Below are 24,098 nucleotides of genomic sequence, written 5' to 3'. Positions count from 1 at the left end.
AGCTGCCTGAGAATGTTCTTTAGAAAAGGTTGACTGAATTAATTAAGAGGTTCTTAGTCCTTAGACTCAGGCTACAGAAAACTACATTATGATATAAAATCATCATCAATTGAACTACTTCTGTCCCAGGGAACTTCAAACCTTTGAAGTAGGCCAAGCTCCAACAGTATTACAGGAATACTATTAGCCAGAGTTCTCCCCTGTCCCTCTTACACCAAATGGAAATAAGGTGAGGTTATTTGGAGTTTCTTTCTCACACTACCTCTTTTTTCAGGACTGAGTTGTCATTTTTCTTCCCTTAATGGATTTTGCATTCCTTCAGCAAGATTATCTCCACCTTCTTAAAGAATTTAAAATAAACAGCAAAAAGCCAAATAAGATTTTGATCTATGAAAATTATAAATGGGTCAAGGGTCCAATTAAATTTGTAATATTGACTTTTACAAATAAGATTTTGGAATCTTATAAAAAATAAATAGCTTCTTGTGAAAACGAGATTTATTTTGGCAATCTTAGGTTGTTGTATGTTATGGCAAAGATAAGCAATTTTATGAGTTTTGTGCTTAGCTCCACTAAGGCTGAATGAAGAAAATATTTTTGTTGGTCATTCATGTTGTTTATGGCTGGCATGATTATGCATACTTTATCTGCTTATTGAACTTACCCATGCTTGCCATAGATAGATCAGGCTCCTCTTCTTTCTTAACTGAAATAAGAGAAAGGGGTTTTAATGTAAATCTTTCTGAATCAGGTAGGGCATGCTTTGTGTTTTTAATTTTTATGTACAATTCATTTTACAAATGATAATTATCAGAACTAGCAGTCCACTGGTGAAGCTTATCCTCTGCTAATGTGCTGAAATTCCTACTAATGCTATACTACTAGGGTATCACCATGTATTTTATGTACTGTCTTTGGCCTGAAATATTATTTGATTTTGTCAGTGACTTTTATTTGATGAGTTTGAGTATTATGACAGAAAAGGAAATAGAAACATTCTTCTAATCTTGATTTTATAAATTTCTAATCCCAGACCAGGAACAAACCACCCCCTCACTCCATCACACATCTAAAAAGTTCCAAACATTTTAAGTTCCTTACACAGAGGGTAGCCTAGTATCTTGATATAATAATGATTTATTACACTTGTTTGTTTTCTGACTCCCAAGAATTCTGATCACTATTTTCATGGCTGTATATTTCTTCTCAAAAGTAATAAAAATATATGTATATAATAAATACTAAGTGTGTGTATGTATGTATGTATGTATGTATGTATGTATGTATGTATGTATTATTGTTTTAGCCAGGGTTTTTCCTACGTAATTCAAGATGTTTATATAGCCATAGTTCAGTGAAATCCCAATTCACTATTTTCTAAGCTTTATCAGACATTAACCAGCATTTTGCTGTCTGTTGTAAGACTTAAGGGAGAAACAGACAACAGACAGCAAAATGCTGGTTAATGTCTGATAAAGCCTAGAAAATAGTGAATTGGGATTTCACTGAACTATGGCTATATAAACATCTTGATTTACGTAGGAAAAACCCTGGCTAAAACAATAATACACATATAGACCTACGAAAAAAGAACAATATATATATATTTGTGTAGGTGTATTTGTTATTCCAACAGAGAAAAATACGAAGGAAAATAAATACTTTGACTCCAGGAAGAATCTTTCCTCAAGAATGAGCAGAATGGAGCGTGAGTAAAGAATGGTTCAAAATCACATAAAAGCACCATACTTTTGGCTTACATGCATTATGTATTCTGGGATCAATTTTTTACTGCCTGATATGGTTTCCTTTCCAGTATATCCTCTGAGTGTTAGTAGGAGCTGCTGCAGTCGCAGGAAATAAAAAAAAGACCCCTTCCAAAAGCTTCCTTTCATTTCTGAATCTCAGGATTCAACTATTGTACAGCATATTCATTCTGCATGCTGATCCATTCTTTCTCAATAAACAATTTATGGGCCTTTCCCTGTGATTCAGTTAAAATGGTATTTATCTATACTTGAGCCAGTCATAATATTTCCAGTCCCCACTGCTATCTGGTCTCTATAGTTTCTGGTCTGGTTTGGCATAAGATGTTGCTGTCCTAATTCCAGGTGTGCAGATCGCCTTAAAGCCATTCATTTAACCTTCTGACTATTGCCTGCCCCCTCTGAAAGTAACCAGGGAGGGAGGGAGGGAGGGAGGGAGGGAGGAGAGGAGGATGGCTGGCTGGCTGGCTGGGAGGGAGGGAGGGAGGGAGGAAGGAAGGGAGGAAGGAAGGAAGGGAGGGAGGAAGGAAGAAAGGAAGGAAGGAAGGGTTAGGGTTCTTCGAATAAATACACACAAACATTGACAAAGCATTAGTTGCATTCATCCATTCTTGAATATTTTTGTGTTCATATTTAGATTAAGACAAATAACTTTCTTCAGTTCTATATAATATTACACTTACCAGGAGATTTTGGTTTTCCTTTGGGGCTTCCTTTTCGTTTGGCTGACCCCTTAGGACTTCCTTTTCCTTTGGCTGGCCCCTTAGGACTTCCTTTTTCTTTGGGTGATCCCTTAGGACTTCCTTTTCGTTTGGCTGACTCCTTAGGACTTCCTTTTTCTTTTGGTGACCCCTTAGGACTTCCTTTTTCTTTTGGTGATCCTTTAGCTTTGCCTTTGCCTTTACCTTTGCCTTTCTTTGCTGAACCATCACTATCAGGTGAGATACGCAATTCGGTAGATTCTAGATTTTCATCCATCTTTTAAAAGCTTCTGAAAAGTGGACAACAGAAAAATCAAATGAGACAGAACTGAAATGATGCCTCCTAGGGTCTATATTTATAACTAAACTAGTTGATTATGATTAATTTTATATACAGTTGGAGTTAAATAGGAGTTACCTAGATAACGTCATCATTGCTTTCAATGGGGTTGTGGTTTTGAATCAACTTAGAATGGGTTTTGCAAAAATACAGAGACTACTTCAGTTGACTAAAGTGTGAGAAATTCAAGGATCCATTTGGAACTCTGCAAGATATCTTGGGTGAAATATTGTTGGGATTCTTGAAAATACTATATGCCCAATTGTGTTTGAATTATTTGTGTTTGTTAAATCGTGGGCGATTGAAGGAAGACTCGAAACAATGTAACTGTAACTCTTTTATTTAACTCCAGAAACAGCAATGGCAATTCAAACCCCGGGCAACCCTTTATATAGGAAGGGGCTGTCCCCGGCTGCAACCACTGACGTGCCTTCTAATTTCCCGCTCTCAGGACTAATTCCTGATTGGCTCACTTGAACTGTACTTGATATCTAACACTCCTCCCCCCTAGTTCAGTGTCCGCCCATCCGGGGTCTCTATGCTACGTAGTCGCGTAAGTAGGCGGGTCGCTTGGAGGTTCGACCGGACCTGCGCAGTTCAGTCGTTCCGGTGTCTTCGGGTTGAGAGGTTGAGGTCTGCTGCTCCCTCTGTGTGGGCTCTGGAACTCTCTCGAACTCAGTCTCCGGCGTGGATTCGCCTCCTTCTCCCACTTTACTTGGCTGTCCCCGCCGGCTCCTTTCGGCGCCTGTCGCCTCCTCTGTGGACTCAGGTACGTGCTCGCTGTTATCTTCTTCCGGGCTGGTGTTAGGCGTGTCCAGAACTGGCGTTTGTGTATTGGCCCGCTCTGGTACCGCTTGCGTGTCTTTTCCTTCCCCCTGGTTGTTGTGCTGGGTTTCCCTCTCGACTCTCGTTAATCTTCCCCTGAGCTGGTCGATGTGCCTTTTCCAGTGCTGGCCGTCTGTTGTCTGGACCCGGTAGGACAGGGGCCCCGTCACCTGGGTTATTGTTGCTGGTACGCAGAGTGGGTTTCCGCTCAGGTTTTTTTTGCGTAGACTCTGTCCCCTGGCTGGAACTCTCGGATTCTGCTCATGGAGTCGGTTGGCTTCTCTGTGCTGTACTGCGGGTGCAGTCTGTCCAGAGGGGATCTCAGCTTACGGCCCATTAATAATTCTGCTGGGCTTCGGTGGGTCGTGGCGCTTGGTGTAATGTGCTGGATGGCTAATAGTTTATCTAATTTGGCCTGAATGTCCCCTGGGCCTAATCTCATAAGCGTCTCCTTTGTAGATCTCACCATCCGTTCCGCCAAACCGTTCGTCGAAGGTTTTTTGGGGGCCGATAAGGCGTGCCTTATTCCTTGGTCAGCGAGGAACATCTCGAAGGTGTTTGATGTGAACGGCGGCCCGTTGTCGGAGACTATGAGGTCGGGAATCCCATGTGTGGCGAATAGGCATCTCAATACTTTAATCACTGCATCTGCTGTGGTCGTCGACATGAGCACTACTTCGAGCCACTTTGAATATGCGTCCACGATGACTAGGAACGTATTCCCTTTGCACGGCCCTGCGAAGTCGATGTGCAATCTGGCCCATGGTGTTCCTGGGTTTTCCCAGTCGTGGACGGGGGCTGAGTTTGGTGCTGCCCTCGACTCTTGGCAGTTTGCGCAGGAGGACACCCACGTCTCGATTTCCTTGTCCATCCCGGGCCACCACACGTAGCTTCTGGCCAGGGCTTTCATCCTCACAATCCCCGGGTGCCCGTCGTGGAGTAATCTGAGCGTCTGTTGTCTTAGTGTGTTTGGAACAATGACTCTATCCCCCCACAACACGCACCCCCTTAGTCCTGACAGTTCATTTTGCCTCCGTTTGTATGGCAGGAACTCTGTGCTTATGTCTTTTTCCTCCGGCCACCCCTTCCAGATCCAATTTAAAATCCGCGCCAGTATTTTGTCCTTTGAGGTGGCCCTCGCGATGTTGGCTGCAGAAATTCGGGCTTCCTCCATCGTCTCGATTAGCAGGGTGGTCATCGCTGGCGCTGGATCCTCCCCCGTTTCTGGAAGTGGGCACCTGCTGAGGGCGTCTGCATGGTCGATTGATTTTCCCGGGTGGTGGAGCAGTGTGTAGTTGTAGGCCGCCAGAAACTCCACCCATCTTAGCATTCTGGGCGACAAAACGGGGGGTGTTGGTTTGTCCCCTGCTATGATGCCTAACAATGGCTTGTGGTCGGTTATTAGTTCAAAACTCCGACCGTAGAGATACTCATGGAACCTTTTTATTCCGGCTACTGTGGCTAACGCCTCTTTGTCCAATTGGCTATAGTTCCGTTCGGGTTTTGACAAAGTCCGGGAGAAAAATGCAATGGGGGCCTCTGTTCCGTTAGGCATCTTGTGGCTCAATACAGCTCCGATGCCGAAGGGGGATGCATCGCAAGTTAGTCTTATGGGTAATGTCCCGCTGTATTGCACTAAAACTCTGTCTGACGTTAAAAGGTTCTTTATGTCTTCAAACGCTTTCCTCTCTCGCTCCCCCCATTTCCATTCTGCCTTCCTGTCCAGTAGCCGGTGGAGTGGTTCAGCAGTGGTAGCTTTCTGCGGTAGGAAGATATTATAAAAGTTAAGCAACCCCAAAAATGCCTGCAGTTCGGTTTTATTTTTGGGGGGGGGTGCTTCCTTGATCGCTCTCAGCTTCCCGGGGGTGGGTCTAATTCCTGACTCATCTATCAAGTATCCCAGGAACTCGACCTGAGTCTCTGCTAGTTGGCACTTGTCCCTTTTAACTTTGAGTCCCACTTTCTGGAACCTTGTCAGCACCTCCCTCAGCCGCTGCTTCAATTGAGTCGTGTCCCTTGCTGATATTAATACATCGTCGAAATATGGGACGACTCCCTCGATTCCCTGTAGGAGTCGTTCCATCAGGCTTTGGAAAAGCCCGGGCGCTACGCTCACCCCAAATTGCAGTCTCTTACATTTGAATGCGCCCCTGTGTGTAACGATGGTTTGTGCTTCCGCGGTGGCTTCATCTACGGGCAGCTGCTGGTATGCTTGTGCTAAATCCAATTTTGCGAAGATTCTTCCCCTCCCCAAGGAATGCAAGAGGTGTTGGACTACTGGTACAGGGTATGCGCTTTGTTGGAGCGCCTTATTTAATGTACTTTTATAGTCTCCGCACAAGCGTACTGACCCGTCCGGTTTAATCGGTGTCACGATGGGGGTTTCCCATCTCGCGTGGTCTATTGGCTCTAACACTCCCTGCGCGACCAGTTTATCTAATTGTTCGTCTATTTTTGGCCGTAGCGCAAAAGGGACTCTCCGGGGTTTGATTCGGATTGGGGCTACCTGGGGGTCTAAATTGAATGAGATTGGGGACCCTTTGTACTTGCCTAGCTCGTTGTTAAAGACCTCTGCGAACTCCCTCATCAGGTCCTCCTCCCAGGTGTCGTTTCCGATGTGATCGACGCCGGTGATGGCTAGCCCCAATGGCTCGAACCACTCCATGCCCAGCAGGCTGGGCCGGTCTCTGTCCACAATCGTGAGGGGTAGCGTGGCTTTGAATGTCTTGTAGGCTACGTTGAACTTGCCAATGCCTACCACAGGAATTCGGTTCCCTTGGTAGTCGATGAGGGTGAGGTGCTGTCGTTTGAGGTCGCGGGCTGTGATGTGTGGCAGGAGCTTCTTGATTGTTGTCCAGGATACCATCGATAGGCTGGATCCCGAGTCCACCTCCATTCTGCAGGGTCTCCCCTCGATCAAGACTGTTGCCGCCATCTTATTTGCCCTTCCCGCGCTGGCATGGCCAATCACGATGGTTTGATGGGTCTCACCTCGATCCGCCCGATGGTCATCGTTTCTTTGTCCTCGCCCGAACAGTTGTCTCTTCCCACTTGTCTGGAATTTTCTGTTGTTTGTTGGCGATCGGGGGGGTCTGGTCCTCCTTGAGGCTGGCTGGGATGCCCTGCAGACCCTCGCTATGTGCCCTTTCTTTTCGCATCTTTGGCAGATAGCGTCCCGGAATCTGCATTCGGCTCTCGGGTGGTTCCCTTCGCATCCCGAGCACCAGGCCTCTCTCTTCCCCTGTTGTCTCTCCTTGCGATTGGCTCGGAGGTGATGGACTTCATCCTCCTCGTCCTCTTCCTCTGAATCCGATTCCACTCTTTCATAGTGCACGGCCGCCTCCTCCTTTACGGGCGGCCTGCTTTTCATTTTCTTCATAGCCGCCGCCGATTTCTGGGAAACTTCGGTTGCGGATGCTTCTTCCAAGGCCTCCTTGAATGTAATTTGAGGCCGGGCCAGCAACCTACTCTGTAACGTGAGGTCCCTCAGTCCCAGTACTAGACGGTCCCTCATGGCCTCTTCTAGATTCAGGAAATCGCATGCGGCAGCTATTTCCCGCAAGGTCGCCACGAACGCACTGATTGTCTCTCCCTCTCTTTGGTCCCTCCGATAAAACTCATGCCTTCTTACCAGGGATGATGCTTGTGGTGCGTAGTGTGCCTTGAGTATTTCTTGCAACGTTGTCCAGGTCATGGTCTTCAGATCGGCTGGGGCGGCAAGCGCTTTTGCCATTTTAAACACTGCCGGGCCGCAATGGGTGAGGAAAAGGGCCCTCTTCCTCTGCTCTGATAAGCTCAGCAGATCGTTCGCCTCCATGAACATATAGAATCGCTCCATGTAAGCTTCCCAATCTTCCCCGGTTGGGTTGAATGGAGCGGGCGGTGTGATTGCAGACATCACGATAGCCGATGATCTGACCGGTGTTTCGGTGGATCGGATGGGTGGCTGATGATTGCTTGGAGATTGATGTGCAGTCCTGTTCCTTCAGATCCCATCCTCGTCGCCAATGTTAAATCGTGGGCGATTGAAGGAAGACTCGAAACAATGTAACTGTAACTCTTTTATTTAACTCCAGAAACAGCAATGGCAATTCAAACCCCGGGCAACCCTTTATATAGGAAGGGGCTGTCCCCGGCTGCAACCACTGACGTGCCTTCTAATTTCCCGCTCTCAGGACTAATTCCTGATTGGCTCATTTGAACTGTACTTGATATCTAACAGTGTTTTTCATCCCAATTCATCCTTACATTTTGTTCCTGAAAGTCAAAGCAGAAGAGAATAAGTTGTGTGAGAAAGAGAAGAGGTATGACATGTAGTGCTACTAATCAATGCACGGAATATATTCTTCATCATCACTCTCCATTTAAGGTCCCTGTCTTATGATCACCATTTTCATTTCTCAAGTCCTCAGAAGCATTTAGAACGTTATCTGTGATTATCTTAGTTTCTGTTTAATTTTTTCAGAATTAAAATCCTGGAAAAAAAGAGAAAAATCACTGTTTACCCCAACTATTATAGGTCCCTTTATTCTCACTCCACACAAAAGGGGAAAATCAAACTAATTAACTTAATATTTTGTCTTGTCTAAAACTGAAAACAAGGGGGAATTTAACTGAACATTTCAGTTTCAGCTATATACCAGAAATAAATTGGTTCAACTTGCCAAGGCCAGTGCTGTTGTAGGAACATGGTGTTCTGGAGCCATTTTTCAAACTAGGGGAATGGTAAACAGAAGACAGATTCACAAAAATGGAACTGACCACCACATTGGAATGAAGAGCTAATAAACAGACTACAGGTGAAACTTGAAAAATTAGAATATCATGCAAAAGTTCATTTATTTCAGTAATGCAACTTAAAAGGTGAAACTAATATATGAGATAGTTTCATTACATGCAAAGCAAGATAGTTAAAGCCTTGATTTGTCATAATTTTGATGATTATGGCTTCAGCTCATGAAAACCCCAAATTCACAATCTCAGAAAATTAGAATATTACATGAAAACAATAAAACAAGGATTGTACATAGAACAATATCGGACCTCTGAAAAGTATAAGCATGCATATGTACTCAGTACTTGGTTTGCATCAATTACTGCCTCAATGCGGCGTGGCATGGATGCTATCAGCCTGTGGCACTGCTGAGGTGTTATGGAAGACCAGGATGCTTCAATAGCGGCCTTCAGCTCTTCTGCATTGTTCGGTCTCATGTCTCTCATATTTCTCTTGGCAATGCCCCATAGATTCTCTATGGGGTTCAGGTCAGGCGAGTTTGCTGGCTAATCAAGCACAGTAATCCCATGGTCATTGAACCAGGTTTTGGTAATTTTGGCAGTGTGGGCAGGTGCCAAGTCCTGCTGGAAAATGAAGTCAGCATCCCCATAAAGCTCGTCTGCGGAAGGAAGCATGAAGTGCTCCAAAATCTCCTGATAGACAGCTGCGTTGACCCTGGACTTAATGAAGCACAGTGGACCAACACCAGCAGATGACATGGCTCCCCAAATCAACACAGACTGTGGAAACTTCACACTGGACTTCAAGCATCTTGCAGTGTGTGCCTCTCCATTCTTCCTCCAGACTCTGGGTCCTTGGTTTCAAAATGAAATGCAAAAGTTGCTCTCATCAGAAAAGAGGACTTTGGACCACTGAGCAACAGACCAGTTCTTTTTTTCTTTAGATCAAGGTAAGACGCTTCTGACGTTGTTTGTTGTTCAGGAGCAGCTTGATGAAGAATACTACATTTGAAGCCCATGTCCAGGATCCGTCTGTGTGTGGTGGCTCTTGATGCACTGACTCCAGCCTCTGTCCACTCCTTGTGAAAGTCCCCAACACTTTTGAATGGCCTTTTCCTGACAATCCTCTCCAGGCTGCGGTCATCCCTGCTGCTAGTGCACCTTTTTCTTCCACACTTTTCCCTTCCACATAACTTTCTATTAATGTGCTTTGATACAGCACTTTGGGAACATCCAACTTCTTTTCCAATTACCTTTTGAGGTTTTCCCTCCTTATGGAGTGTGTCAATGATGGTTTTCTGCACAACTGTCAAGTCAGCAGTCTTTCCCATGATTGTGATTCCTACTGAACCAGATTGAGAGACCATTTAAAGGCTCAGGAACCCTTTGCAGGTGTTATGGTTTAATTAGCTGATTAGAGTGGGACACTTTGAGCCTAGAATATTGAACCTTTTCACAATATTCTAATTTTCTGAGATTGTGAATTTGGGGTTTTCATGAGCTGTAAGCCATAATAATCAAAAATATGACAAATCAAGGCTTGAACTGTCTCGCTTTGCATATAATGAGTCTATCTCATATATTAGTTTCACCTTTTAAGTTGCATTACTGAAATAAATGAACTTTTGCACGATATTCTAATTTTTCAAGTTTCACCTGTAACTGTTTGTAATTCTTCTCTGGACAAAGAAAGGACTTGAGAATGCCAATAAGTGCTCCAGACAGTTGCTCTTCATAGAAAGACTGCAAGACAGCTATCTCCCATGGGTTTTAGAGTTCTGGGAGATGAAGAAATAGCCATCTCGTTCAGATTATGGTCAGCCCCTTCAATGGGACACTGAATTCACATACTTCCTTTTCTAATCACTTTTGGAAATTGCTTGTTAACTGTTTTGTGGCTATTAGGAACATTTGGTTCAACAAGTCTGAAATCACTGGGTTAGTTTCCTTCTTAGCAAAAGATGTTTTCAATACAAGGTTAAGGACTTAAAATATATTTTTTTTTGAATAAACAACAAAAGAGTGATTAGAACTTTGATTTTGAAACGTTACAAATGAACTAAGGGTACAGATGAATTTGAAATAAGATTTTGGAATTAATTATAAAAAGATTTCCCATGGAAAAATGCTTTTGTTTTGAATTCTTTTAGAAAAAAATCAAGTGGAACTTTAACTTATATACTGCTTCACAGTGCCTTACAGCCCTAACAGTCAGCGCATCAGTGAGCCAATGAGAATTGAACTGCAAAACTGCTGGGAGCCAGCAGTCAGCAGAATTAGACTGCAGTACTGCATTCTAACCACTGTGCCACCACAAAGATTGGACACTAAGGGAAGTAGAAGGAACTAAAGATTTCAATTTAAAGGAGAACCACCTAAATTTGACTTACAAACACTAATATTTGTGAGGAAGAAGGAAGTCATTTCTTTATATATTTCTTTTCTTTTTCTTTTCTCCATTATTTTTCTTGCTTTTCTCCTTTTTATTTTCTGCACCCATTTTTTTTCTTTTCTTTTCTAGTTTGTATTAATATTATTGTAATTATAATTTTTAATAAAATTACTATACAATTTAGACATGTCAGAGGCAAAATGAAAGAGTTAATTGGGTTATTGGGGATGCCTTAATTGATACATGAATGCCCCTCTGAAGGAGAGCAGGATGGCTCCTTCTTAAAAATGGCAATTATTAGACCATATCTTTTGCGGCACATGCTAGTAACTTGCAATCTTAATCACTGCAATGCATTCTATGTGGATTCTGACTTTATGTCTAATATGAGGACTCCAATTTGACACAAAATTATAGCCATATTGATCTTGGAAGAACAATGCAAGCCCATGTTGCACATATAATTAAAGCACTGAAATGATTCTTAATTTGTTTTCTAGAAAAATACGTCCAATCAGGCAAGGTAGATAAGTTCTGTGTCCCCTCAGTGAAGCAGTTTTGGTTTCCACACAGGACTGACAGATAGGATTTAGGAAGTATGCTTTCTGCTCCCAGTTACCTACTTCATAAACAACTTCCCTATGAAGATTCAAACAGCCTTGATCCTACTTGGTCTCCAGCATAACAACATAATTTTCCTCATTATGGGGCTGTGGAAGCCTGCTTGTATTTGTTATGTGGATAAGGAGATTTTTTTTTTTACATGGCCCTGTATAAAAGCCATTTAATACTATTTAAATGTCAGGGTCAGAAATCACAGGTCTTTTGAGATGGTTGTTTTGTTCCTTACTAAATGAATGGCCAAATTAATGGGGAATAAGAGTAAAGAATAACTGTAGCACCATCGTGTGGAGATGGCCTACATCACATGGCAGAATTGGACAGAAACCAGTTTTCTTTTCAAAGGTTCCCAGGAATGGCATTAACTTACTTTGAAGTTAGCATTAGCATTCATTTAATTAAAAGACCTTAACTTTGCTCGGATGTCTTCCCTGCAACTGCATATTACAGGACAGGCATCCATCAAAAGTAAGTACTAAATCTGATGTAACAGATGATTTCAGAAAATGGGAGAAACGCATAAGAATGCTCAGTGCTCTAAATAGAAAATTAAAAAAAAGGGTTATTGTAGAAACAAGGACTATTGTTTTGACAATAAGGAACTGAAATAACCCACAGATTGGAAAATATGATTGTTTCTATCAAGTCATCCAAACGTTTGAGTCACATGAACAACATTGAAATTTCAGAGATTAATCACCGAGCTATTTTTAGAAAGCAATTTGCAAAACCATGCAGAAAGTTCCTAATTATTCCTACGGGATTGCTCTCACATAGTTAAAATGAATATTTTCAGAATAACTTAAATTACACATAAAACGTCTACATGAATAAAGATAGCAAACTAGAATGAATTTACTAAGTAGCAGATGATTATGGTCAGTAATAAAATCTAGTGAATGAAATGAAAACAAGAGGAAAAATAGGATTTACTTTCTATGTATTAATAATATTCTTACTATTATAATATTATAATCTTTTTCTGAGATTTTTTTTTACTTCCCAATCTAGACTAAGTCCTGAGATTTCTAGAAATTTCTTATCCAAGTATCGACCAGGACTTACCTTGCTTACTTTCTAGCGTATTTAACAAAAATAGGTGTACTCCAGGGGTGGGTTCTACTTACCTTTACTACTGGATCAGCATGCACAGATCACTTCTGATGATGTCAGGGTCAGTGGGCAGTGCCTCCCGCTGGTTTTACTACCAGTTCTACAGAACCGATCTGAACCAGGGGCAACCTACCACTGATCTACTCCTATCACGAAGAACACCCTAGACCACACCTGGAGTCTGTAAGTCTGTTAATAATCATGTAGATGTGATTTTCAAACATCTGCTACTTTCTCCCTCATATATAATATTCTGCATTTGTGTTCATCTTGTGCTCTCAAAGTAAACACAGCAACCGTGTAGTCACTGTCATGTGCCTATAGGGCAGCAATGGTTTTGAAATAAGAACTGTGTGCAACGGCACCTCCTTGGCATAAGAAAGGGCTGGAGTGCTTTTCTGCCCCCCCCTTTTTTTTTTTGCTGTTCTGTGTTCAAGAAAAAGGGAAGAGGATGCAGGGAAGATAAGGGACGCTGAGGTAGAGGAGAGGAGAGGAGAGAAGAATGTAAAAGGTCAAGAATATCTTTTAGTGATCACTGATGTGCCCAGATCACGTAGACAGCAAAGGGCAGATTTCTTTGCAATTAATAAATTCAATCTGAGTAGAGACTAAGTCACAGTCCTGAAAAAGGGGAAATAGTAATGAAATCAATGGTGGTATTCAGCCGGTTCTATCCAGTTTGAGCAAACTGGTAGCGGCGGCTGCGGGAGGTTCCGCCCAGCTACCCGGACATCTTTTGGGTTTCAAAATTTTTTACTATCAGTTCTGTGGGTGTGGCTTGGTGGGCGTGGCATGGTTTGGTGGGCGTGGCTTGGTGAGTGTGGCGGGGAAGGATACTGTAAAATCTCCATTCCCTCCCCAATCCAGAGGAAGGTTACTGCAAAATCCTCATTTCCTCCTGATCAGCTGGGACTTGGGAGGCAGAGAATAGATGTGGGCGAGGCCAGTCAGAATTTCTACTACCGGTTCTCCAAACTATTCAAAATTTCTGCTACCGGTTCTCCAGAACTGGACAGAACCTGCTGAAACCCACCTCTGGTCCTCACGTCCCATTTTTGACGCTCTGCGCACGCGTGGCAGGCCTTGCGCATGCACAGAGGGGGCGCGTGCGAGCGAAGTGATCATGCACATTTGCGAACCGTTAACAAAGGTAAGTGAATACCACCCCTGAATGAAATGTTGGAAGAACGCTCACATCTGAATACTGTCTCTGGCTGAAGACCTGCTTTATATTACAGTACCGTGAGGGAGACAAATAGAAAATGAGAAAGAAGCATAAGGGCCCTGTTTGATCAGACTAAAGGCACCTTTATCCCAGCATCATTTTTTTTTTTTTTTGCTTTAATTTATATGCGGCCCTTCTCCAGAGACTCAGGGCGGCTTACAATGCATTAAGCAATAGCCTTCATACTTTTGTATATTTATACAAAATCAGCTTATTTCCCCCACAATCTGGGTCCTCATTTCACCTACCTTTGAAAGGATGGAAGGCTGAGTCAACCTTGAGCCTGGTGAGATTTGAACTTGCAGTAATTGCAAGCAGCAGATGTTAATAACAGTGCTTAGTCCACTGTACTACAGGCTCTTACAATGTTTCCATTATGGCCAATCAGAAGCCTCGCAATGTAATGTGTAAGCAGGACACAGAAGCAAGAGGTCCCATCTGCTGTTATTCTCCAGCAATCCATATTTGAAATCCCATTACTTCTAATCCTGGAGGTTTTATATAGTCATTACAAAAATAAGTCATTAATTGATTTTTTCCCCTCTATGACTATATTTATCCCTCTTTTGATTGCCCTCTACTCTTATTTATTCAGGATAAAGTTGTGTTTCAAAGTTGCTCTTTCCAAGGATAACCACATTGAAGCACAAAATCCTAAACAATTACAAACTGATATCATTGCATCATAATATAAATCCCAACATTGTTTATTACTGATATAAATATATAAGAGCAGCAGTCGCCTAAGAACAGTGTCCATGGTATGAAATGATCTAATGCAGGGGTGAAATTCAGCAGGTTCTGGAGAACCGGTAGCAGAAATTTTGAGTAGTTCGGAGAACTGGCAAATACCATCTCTGGCTGGCCCCAGAGTGGGGTGGGAATGGAGATTTTGCAATATCCTTCCCCCAGGAGTGGGGAGTGAATGGGGATTTTGCAGCATCCTTCCCCTGAAGTGGAGTGGGAATTAGTGGTGGGTTTCTATCAGTTTGCCCTGCTCCGGGTGAACTGGTAATGGCTGCGGTGGGAGGCTCCGCCCACCCGCCCAGATGTCATCACGGATGCTCTGTGCATGCACAGAATGTTCTGTGCATGTGGTGAAGTGCCGCGCGCGAGCGCTCAGAGTTCCGAACCAGTAACGATGGTAAGTGAAAACCACTACTGGTGGGAATGGAGATTTTGCAGTATCCTTCCCCTGCCACACCCACCAAGCCATGCCCACAGAACTGGTAATAAAAAAATTTGAATTCCACCACTGATCTAATGTCAAACAAAAAACCCCAAAAATGTCAACAAAAAAACCCAAAGGTACAAGTACATACTAGGTCAGTGATGGTTAACCTTTTTGGTGCCGAGTGCCCAAAGCATGTGCATGTGCGCACGAATGCACTCGCACGTGCCCGAACCCCCAAAATGCAATGTGTGTGCCCCCACATACATGCGTCCCGTCCCACAAATACACATCATCTGCCCCATTTTGGCTTCCAGGTTGGTGCAGGTCGTCTTTCAGGCCCAAAACGGGGTACGGGGGATGCGCAAACCCCCATATGCAATGTGAGCATCCCTGGCACATGCATCTTGCCCCCCGCGCATGTGCATTAGAGACCCAAAGACAAGCTGGCCGGTGGGAGGCGTGCGCACATGTGCAGTGGAGCTGGGCTGGGGCGATGGCTGGCATGCCTGCAGAAAGGGCTCTACGTGCCACCTGTGTCACACGTGCCATAGGTTAGCCATTACAGCACTAGGTGAAACCTGGCTCAAAAACAGTAACTGTGAGAGGGATCTTGGAGTCCTAGTGGGTGATCACTTAAACATGAGTCAGCAGTGTGCGGCAGCAGCCAAAAAAGTCAATACAATCCTTGGTTGTATAAACAGAACAGAAGCATAGAATCAAAATCATGTGATTATAAAGCCTTAGTAAGGCCACATGTGGAATACCGCATCCTGTTTTGGTCACCACATTACAAAAAAGATGTTGAGACTTTGGAAAAAGTGCAAAGAAGAGCAAGTAGGATGATTAAAGGCTTGGATGCAAGTGAAATTTTTTTCTGCCTGCCCTCTTAGAAATGAATGGAAATTTTGGTGGAGCACAGGGTGCATCAGCTGCATCTATTCCTGGACCAGGAGGGCCTGCTCACTGTTACTTGTGTCTTCATGACTTTACTGGACTACTTCAGTGCACGCTAGATGGGGCTGCCCTTGAAGAAATTTGACTTGGTGCCAGATTTTTTTTTGGTTTTAATGTGTTTAGTTTTAGAGTATGTAGTAATATGGTTTTTATGCTATTTTAACTTTTGATTGGGACCTGCCCCGAGTTGGTTATAAGATGGGTGGTTATAGTAATGTGATAGATAGATAGATAGATAGATAGATAGATAGATAGATAGATAGATAGATAGACAGACAGACAGACAGACAGACAGACAGACAGACAGACAGACAGACAGACAGATCAGTAGGTAGGTAGGTAGGTAGGTTGGTCGGTCGGTCGCTAGGTAGATAGAAAAACATTTGAAAGCTTCAACTTGTCCAGAATGTGGCAACATGGGTAGCAAATGACATGTTTATCCTGTGAATGTAACACTATTATTCCATTACCTTTTGCCAGTGTATAGTCTGGGTGCAAGTCAAGGTGTTGGTTGACAATTTTAAATTTCTCCACGGTTTAGGATCGCATTACTGAGGGACACCATCTCTTCCTCAGTTGTTTCTACCCATCCAATCTGGTTAAGCAAGATGGTTATGCTTTGTGTTCCATAAAAAAAATTGCTGGTTGTTGGGGCCTAGAAGATGTGCCTTTTCTGCCATAGGATCCACCTTGTGGACATTCTTCCTCCAGAGATCAGGATGGCCCCAACCCTGCTGGCCTTTCATAAAGCCGTGAAGACCTGGTTCTGGGCTCAGGGCCCCCGCTTCTTAGTTGTACTAATGATTTGAGTTGGATGTTTTTCAATTGCTTTGTATTTTAATTTTTGTAATGTTTTTATTTTAATTTTGTTCACCATGCAGAGCGACTTTTTGAGATACACGGCTATATAAACTGAATAAATAAATGATCATTAAGTTCATTTAGAGAGGAGAAATTCCTGGCAATTTCCACAAACCGCGACATCAGCTCTAAGCCAACATTTCATGTTTTGGAACAACAAAAATTATAATTCCACTTTTCCAATCACCTTTTATTTGACTTAAAGGCAGCTTTCTTTTTTATATATATATAATTTTTTTTATTTCTCATAAACACATTTACATGTACAGTCATTTCCATCATTTTTCATTCATCTTTTCTTTTAACTTTAATTTTTAATTTTTACTTTTTCGGGACTCCTCTTTTAGCCTTTACCTTTACTCCAACCTTTCTTCTTCTCCTCCCTTTCTCTTCCTTCCTCTCTCTTCTCCTACTTCCTTCGTTCTTTCTCTCCTTCTCTTTCCTACTTCCCCTCCTCTTCCCCTACTCCTCTCTTCTTCCCCCCTTCTAACCTTCTCTACTCCTCTTTCCCCTCCCTTTTCTTCCTCTCCTTTTCCCTTTCTTCTTTCTCTTCTTCTCTCCTCTCCTCTCTTCTCCCTTCCTCTCTTTCTACTCCTTCCCCTCTCTCCTGTTGTTTTTCAGTTCAATCTAAAGTGGTATTCGAGCAGCCCTGATTTTCTAATTATGTTTATTCTCAATTCAATTTCTTATTCAATTATTATTTATTTTTATTTCATCATTTGCGTACATGTTTATAATATCTCACTTTTTTCCCTTTTACCCCCCTCCCCTTTCTCCTTTTACTTGACATCATCTGGGTATCTATTCTTCTAATTGTTTTCTCTCATCTATTCTCTATCTATTTTATTTTTATATCCTTATTCATATTTCTTTTCTAACTAATCATAAAATTTATCCCATGTCTTGAAATACATTGACTCCTCTTTATCTTTTATTCTCAATGTTAATCTATTCATTTCTACACATTCTAAAATTTTCTAAAACCAGAAAGATTAGCTAAGATGTTTAAAAATAAATCAGCTAAGTGTTGGAAATATCACCAGTTGCCGGGATCATACTATCATATGTGGTGGTTGTGTAAAGAAGTAAAACAATATTGGGTGAAAATACAAACATGGTTAGAGGGAATGCTGTAGCAACATATAGAGTTAAAACCAGAGATATTCTTATTGGGAATTGTACCAGAGAAATATAGTAAAGAAGATACATATTTGATTATTCATATAATAACAGCCTCTAGAATTGTATTTGCACAAAACTGTAAAACAGATAAAATCCCGTTGGAAGGAGAAATTATAAAGGCAGCTATCTTTTTTGTTTTCTTTGTAAAGTGGTATGGGCTGATTTGTGCATTCAACTTCCCTCATTCCAGTATTGAAAAATGACTGACAGATGGCTGTGGTAGAAAACTAAAAGTTACCTTAGGCCAGAAAGGGAGAAAAAAAATAGAGTAAGAGCACATTCTTGTAATTAGCTAATGGGGTGAAATATTTAACCTTACAAAACAACCAGCATGTTGCTAAGTATGCAAGGATGGGGATAGTTAATTAGTTATCAGCAAAGACATGAATGTTGTTTGTTCCAGGAAGGAAGAATGATTAATTGGCACTGGGATTGAACTGTTTTAATGTCACATGTATGCACTTTACTCATTAAAGATTGCAATTTGTTTTGGGGCAAAAAAACCTGAACCATCAAAAGACACGTTTTAACCCCCAAAACCAGTAAAAACAACATGAGAACTTCAGAAAAAGAGATGTTTCAGCCTTTAGGGTTCCCTGTTTGTTTCACTGGATAAATGCCATCTGCTCTTGTGCTAAATCTAAAAAGCATCTAGCATTAAGTTCTTTTAATTATTGCTTTTTTGTTAAATTTACATTTCTTTTTTACTCTGACTTTGTTTCTAAATGGTGGCAATTTTGTAAGTGGGTTCACTTTAACTGTTCTGTAGAGATTAATAGGGCATTCAGTAAATACAAAAACTTAAGTATTATTTTTTTAAGGGAAAACTAGGAATATCTATGGATGCTATACTAGTCTCCTATATTAAAATTACTGTTCCTTTCTTATTATATGTAGCTGCTATAAAATGCTGCAGAATTGCCACTCTTTGAATCTGCTTGGCTTTAGGAAATCCTTCTTGAGATCCTTCTCTGGAGATCCACCATATAGCCTTCTTTGTTCTAACACCTAGTCTTCCAAATGCTCTCTCTAACACCAATTGTGTTTCTTGTTAAATGGCTTTTTTTATTTATCCATTCTTTTAAATATATATTTTTACTTGGCCTTAATGGCTTTTATGATTATTTGTTCTTGTAGCTGTTGATTTTTGTTTCAGATTTTTTTTACGGCATACTTCACTTAATCCTCCAAGGAAAGATTGAAGGCAAATGAGGTCCAGTCAGAAGAAGAACATCATGGCTTCAAAATCTAAGGGATTGGTTTGGACAAAACTCAACAGCACTTTTTCGTGCGGCTGTTGATAAAAATAGGATCGCCAATATGATCACCAACATCCAATGACGAATGTGGCACAAGAAGAAGAAGTAGCAAGCAGTAGGAAGGGCATGGATTAAGCGACCACTTTTTCTATAGTAGACCAAAGCTTTCAAACACATTTCCTCCAGAGATGCATTCAATTCTCACTTTCTCTCCTTGCATTTTACAAGGCATAAAAACTGTATTATTCCAACATGGTCCAAATTGATTGTGGTCACCCATCAAGAGTATGCATGTGTTTAAAATTTACTACTTTGCTTACTGTGGTTTTGGTTTAATCTCTATTTTGTTAATCACAATCTAATGTTTTAAATGATTGGACAATCTGCAAATTAACGTTATCATATATGTTTTATTAAAAAGCAACTCCCTTTAGCTATGATGAATCTACTAACATTCACTGGAAGAACATACATTCAAATGTTATGACATAGGAAGAAAAAGTCTTCTTCATCCATTTTCTCCCTACCATACTCCTGTACCTGTACTCTGTCCTTTTGTACTCAATTTTTAAAGTAAAGACTCAAACAATATTTTCTCATGGGAAAAATCTGTTGTACCCTTTTCCAGCTCTGCAATATTCTGGTGCAATAACATGAGTAGTCCAAGATGTAGCCATCCCAGATTTGTATAATATTTATATAATATGTGGCAACATTGGAACTGACAACCTATGCAGCCCTAATCTTTGGTATGATGTGTGGCTTTTTGACAACAGTCATACACTAAGAAAGCTTAGTGCATGTTCACTGAAAATAAATTTTGGAATGGATATAAAACATGTGTATTTTATTGTATTTTCTTTTATCTATTTTACCCCAGAATTAGATCCTGTATTTTTATATAGCCATAAGTAAGACTAATCAATTATCTTTCTGTCTGTCTATCTGTGTCTTTGTCTTTATTAACACTTAACACATGTGAATAAGAACACAGCCTTTTAAAAATGTCACTGTTACATTATGTATCCAGACACTTGTATTCTTTTAAATTAATCTTTCAATTACATAGACATGATAGCTGACTTTCCTAATCATGGTTTGTATTATATTTCACATAATTATAGCCCGAGCTTTTAGCAAATGAACATATACGCCTCCACATTACCCATTTAATAGACAGTCAAGCAGTATAGAGATTACTTATTGATTGGGCCAATATCATTCCAAGCTATTTAATTAACCATAGTTTATTTAACAAGCTATAATTGACTAGGTTCATACATCATGCTAAGTCATAAATGATAATGCACATTAGCTATCTTGCATGATGCTAAATTACACACCAAATACCTGCATGCAATGTATCAAACTGGTCATTATATGCAATATAATACATATTCATTCTACCATGCTGAGTAGGTGGAAATTGTCCCTTGGCTTGGAAGCACAGCTATGCCAAGTCAAAGAGACTTGAATGAATCTAAACAAGGTCCCTAGAACTTGTGCTGCCTTTCCCCAATTCCCCTTATTTCTTCCTTTATCTCTCTCTTCAGATATTTCCTCAAGAAAAGGAGGATATAATCTAGAAATTGCACAAATCCTTTCCATCTTGGGGGTATAAAGCAATCAGAAGGAAATTCCTAAAGAAAATGGTCTTAAAAGGACTTTTAATACAATCAATTGCATTAGATTAAGGAAAATGTAGTCATCTTTGAGTCACATTTGATTCCTGACGATTCCAGGAAAATGTCTATATAATGTTCTCATCAGCAATATAGAAGTGATTAGTTTTTGTCTTCTCCAATATATTTTTCCACCTCCCAGCAGAACATATAGCCCTGGGATTTTCCAGTGGGCTCCCATCCAAATATGGACTAGGTCCAAAGTCAGCTAAATATTGCCTCTTGATTGTCAGTATATTAAACTCAAACGTCAGAGCCAGATAACACCTGGGTTCACTCATCACACTAAGTCATTGGTTCTCAATCTTTGCAACTTTAAGCTCTATGGACTTCAGTTCCCAGAATATACTGGCTGGGGAATTCTGGGAGTTGAAGTTTATCTAGCTTGAAGTTGCCATGGTTGAGAAACACCTTTAAGTCAGGAATTTAAAATCTCAGTTTATCTAATAAACTACAGTGTTCGCTGGTTTAGAATCCTTCCTCCTTCCTTCCTTCCTTCCTTCCTTCCTTCCTTCCTTCCTTCCTTCTTCCTTCCTTCCTTCCCTTCTTCCTTCCTTCCTTCCTTCCTTCCTGAATTTGAATGGCAAAGGAAGAACATATAGCATCTGCTTTAGGTAGCAAAATGACTTAGGATCAAGGTAAACCCACTCTCTTGTTTCAGCTCCTTATATCTGTCCTAGGGTCCCATTGACAAAAAGCCAGCAATGCTGCAAAACTACTATGAGCGAGTCCATTCAGTTGTTTGACACTGGTTAAGGTGGAAGGAAGCCACTATTTCTCTATCTATGCAATGGGTACGCAAATAAATATGTAGCTTTAGTCCTGGCACAATGAAGAGAAAATGTTGAAACCATGCTTGCCAGTCTGGGGTCCCTTCCTATGGAGCAGGCTACAATTCTCACAATTCCCAGTTAGGACAGCTTGTGAACGTGGTGTTATGTAGTCCAGCTTTTCGAGAAGGGGAAAAGATGCTTCAGTTCTGCCCAAGTTTGTTTGTTGTTTCATACTCCCGATGGGGCTTTGTTCCCAGTGCGCCACTTTCCCCTCTCTCAGAGATCACTACTTACCGCTTGCGAAGTTATTGTCCGTCTTTTACCCCCTTTTTCTGTCTTTCTTTCTTTTTCCCCTTTTCAGCTCTTAAAGCTCCTTTCCGCAACAGGAGTCGTTCAGTTGCTATAGTCAACAGCCGCCCAAGATTGGCGTCTCCAAGAACGAATGAGCATTCTGTACGCTTAACCCTCCCCTCTTACAGAAAGGAGCCAAGAGCATAGAGCGAACTACAAGTTCCAGCATGCTCTGCCTTTAGCATGTCGGTGTGTAAGAGCGAACTGTGCTTATCGGCTTTGTTGGGTCCTGAATCCATGTAAGATTCGGATCACAGGTTGTAGGTGCGAAGGAATGTACCGATGTTGCTTTCCAGTAATCATTTTCCTCTGTTCTGTTGCCAGCCCTCGATATAGGGTTGTTGTTTTTTTTAAAGTGGTATTTCCTGATTTTGTAATTCTTTTGGGGAAAAATCTGTCTTCAGATTATGGCTGACTTTTTCCTTTAAACCGATCTAATCACTTTAATAAATTAAGTACATTTTGGATCTACTTTGGCTTCATTTGTGGAGAAACAGTCAAAGATAGCACAGTACAGTAGATCTTTCTCAGTACTAAAAGGAGATTTCATTAGAGACTCACAAATTGCTATGCATACAGTACAGCCACAAAAGATCAATGACAAATTTATTTTATTTATTTTATTTCGTCAAGCATGTATTAGATAACATACATAAGTATAAACATAACTCATGAGATGAATACAAATAAAAGAGAACATTAGGACAGGGACCGTATTTTTTCTAAAGATTGGCAAATTTTCTTAAAAGTTTCTTAACAGTGCAGTAAGTGGTCTTTGTATAACTTCAGTAAATTTTAGGATACTTTTCGTATGACATTTAATAGCCATACTTAAAATTCATGGCCCTTATTAACAAGATGACTATTGTGATGCTAATGAAGCTGTTTTCTAAATCCTTTCATAATGTTTGAGTGCCTGTTGTAAAAATTGCTTTTCTGTTCAATTAGCACTTGAAACAATCTATATTTAAAAGACACCCAAGACTAAATTACACAATGTCAGAAATGGATGCTGGGAAATGGGAAATTGAAGTGCCAAGATATCTCAAGAGCTCTTTTGGAGAACACTGGGTTTATTTTATTGATTGATCAATCAAATTATATAACCAAGAAGTGACTGGGCTCCCTATCATTAATTACCTATCATCCCCGAGAAGGAAATTTCAACAAGGAGTTTTCCACTAATCCCAATTTAGCCAGTTTAGCAATTGGTATATGCAACTGGGTTCCAAATTACATTCAGATTCATATGTGACGAAACAGTTTTTCAGAAATCCTAGTCTTAAAATATTTAGAAATAACTAGTAAGAATTAGAACTCTCAATTGGATTTAGAAAAAAATGGAAAAACTAGTGTAACTTTAAAATCTACATGGTGAAATCAGAGTACATAATATATGGCTTGTAATTCACAGATCTTGCAATAACTATAGTTTTCAAGTGTAAGATTATGTTGAGTAATCTGCTAAATAAAATAGACAAATGCTATCATTTGAACGCGCAGAAGCTATAGCAAATCTAACAGCATCCCCAGTCTGCACAGTTGATCGCACAACAGAGTGGAAGGAGATGGGCAGCACATCAATCAATCAATCCCAATCCAAACAGATTATATGTCCAGTTCTCGGTTAGGTTGCTGATGACTTATTGGACCATTGCTCTATTTGAAGTGAATCTTTGTGCAATTTTTAACTCTGCCAGGATTCCAGATTGAACATTTTTATAGGCTTTTTGGCACAGATATGGGTTTGGTTTAATGTGATAATCCCAAGAAAATAATAGTTATTTAAATATAATGTGTCTTTCATTATCATTCAATAACCATTGTGAAGTCTAGCTCCAAAGATCTGAAATAAAATAAAATTTCTTGGAATTATATGGAACTTTGTGTGCACCGTGAGCCAAGCGTTCAATTCCTAAAGTGCAATATGAGAAAGTTAAATAGTCCCAAAAGCCATCTATTTTGCCTGAAGAATTCCATTTTCATAACTTGTATTTTCATTTGAGTATGGGAATTATAATCCAGGACAGGACAGGAAGAAGTCAGGTCTGTTGGTTAACCTTATTCACTTTGCATTTCTCTGATTTGTCTCTTTGTGATATTTCTGAATCCATAGAAGAGCTCAGAAGCTCAATGGCTCATTGG

At 40.8% G+C, this 24,098-nt stretch overlaps 1 protein-coding gene across 2 annotated transcripts in view; it reads right to left on the bottom strand.

Annotated features, from left to right (window-relative positions):
* DNAI3 (dynein axonemal intermediate chain 3) overlaps positions 1–22,027 on the bottom strand; it is a 48,496-nt gene extending 26,469 nt beyond the window's left edge. For both annotated transcript variants that reach the window (XM_034437124.3, XM_034437125.3), the window contains exons 1-3: positions 21,897–22,027; positions 2,450–2,757; positions 665–706 (exon numbers count right to left, since the gene is read on the bottom strand). In XM_034437124.3, the coding sequence (XP_034293015.1) occupies positions 665–706; positions 2,450–2,744 (337 nt within the window). In that variant the 5' untranslated portion in view covers positions 2,745–2,757; positions 21,897–22,027. The remainder of the gene's footprint in view (positions 1–664; positions 707–2,449; positions 2,758–21,896) is intronic.
* Between the last annotated feature and the right edge of the window lie 2,071 nt (positions 22,028–24,098).

This window comes from Pantherophis guttatus, chromosome 3 (assembly GCF_059756535.1).
Source record: "Pantherophis guttatus breed Tessera chromosome 3, ASM5975653v1, whole genome shotgun sequence".
Lineage (NCBI taxonomy): Eukaryota > Metazoa > Chordata > Lepidosauria > Squamata > Colubridae > Pantherophis > Pantherophis guttatus.
The sequence above is the reverse complement of the archived record's forward strand: the minus strand, read 5'-3'. Positions and strand labels throughout refer to the sequence as shown.